Source organism: Phytophthora parasitica, assembly GCF_000247585.1.
Source record: "Phytophthora parasitica INRA-310 unplaced genomic scaffold supercont2.61, whole genome shotgun sequence".
NCBI classification, from domain to species: Eukaryota; Oomycota; class Peronosporomycetes; order Peronosporales; family Peronosporaceae; genus Phytophthora; species Phytophthora nicotianae.
The window spans coordinates 57,641-58,756 of NW_008649047.1; the positions used below are offsets into that span (position 1 = coordinate 57,641).

General features: G+C 57.4%; 1 protein-coding gene across 1 annotated transcript; it reads left to right on the forward strand.

Annotated features, from left to right (window-relative positions):
* Window positions 1-271: 271 nt before the first annotated feature.
* PPTG_16955 (hypothetical protein) lies at window positions 272-1,003 on the forward strand (the record flags this gene model as incomplete). The annotated part of the gene is made up of 4 exons (XM_008914532.1): window positions 272-417; window positions 505-602; window positions 681-892; window positions 959-1,003. The coding sequence occupies 4 exons, from the start codon at window positions 272-274 to the stop codon at window positions 1,001-1,003; spliced, it is 501 nt and encodes a 166-aa protein (XP_008912780.1).
* Window positions 1,004-1,116: the final 113 nt, after the last annotated feature.

Consider the following 1,116-nt stretch of genomic DNA (forward strand, 5'->3'; position numbering starts at 1 on the left):
CGGCGATGGTGTAACCACAACGCAGTGCAGTGATGCATAAATCTTATGCTTTGTATTTGAATGTGGCATTTTGTATGGTAGAATTGCCGCGCAAACTTGGCGCCCAAACTATGGAGGCTACTCCAAAACAATATTGTTTATTTGTTTGAATGTATATAAAAACAAGTCGTGATGGAATATATGTATTTATGTACCCTTATACTCTCCATGAATAGGCGACGCGTACCAGCCGTCCATCGATCCTCATCCTCATTTGTAAAACAAGCAGAAAATGTCGGAAGTGCCGCGTGGCCAGAAGCGCAGGCATGAAGGCACGAATACGGTAAGGAAGCGGCGACGCGTGCGTACCGGCAGCGAGGAGGCACCTACAGAGACAGCGAGCAGCCTCGGGGGCGTTGCTGTGTTCAACGGCGAGAGGTGAGCGTTGGCAAAGGCCGGGTGGACGTCCAAGCAGACTTCTACCAAGTCTTTGGACACACGCTACAAATACATACGGCCTGGAAGGCGACACGACGGCGAAGAGGGGGCCGAGTATCTACTTGGAGATATGGCCGTCCTAAGGTACATTGCGAAGACGCGCCTCGAAGTCGGTGCTGAAGAAGGTATTGAAGACGGAGGCCCGACTGAGGGGTACTGGAGACGCCGTGGACTAATTGGGTTTTGTTTTGGTTTTGATATAGGCACCAACGCAGCCAACGTCCATGAGAGCGGGAAGTGCGGCGATCTTGAAGAGGGTGCAGCTCCCGGCGAAACGGCAGAGGTCGGCCGTGCCGGTGCCGTGATGCTGGCGTTCCGGCAGCCGGCGCCGGTGCCGCGCGCGGAGCGAGAGGAGGGCGTGGAGCTCGGGGCGGTTGTGGCGCCTCACGAGCAACGCGCGGCGGTAGCGCTGAAGGTGTGGGTTGGGTTGTGACGGTGGTGCGGTTCTAGTTTCTAACTGTGTGCATTGTTGTTGGTGTAGGCGGCGATGTTGGGACGGCTGATGTCGGCCGTGCCGGTGCCGTGAGTACTGGCGCTCTGGTGGCCGGCGCCGGTGGCGCGCGCGGAGCGAGAGGAAGGCGTGGGTTCCGCGGAGATTGTGGAACCCAAGAAGGCCGTGGAGCCCGAGAAGGGCGAGAA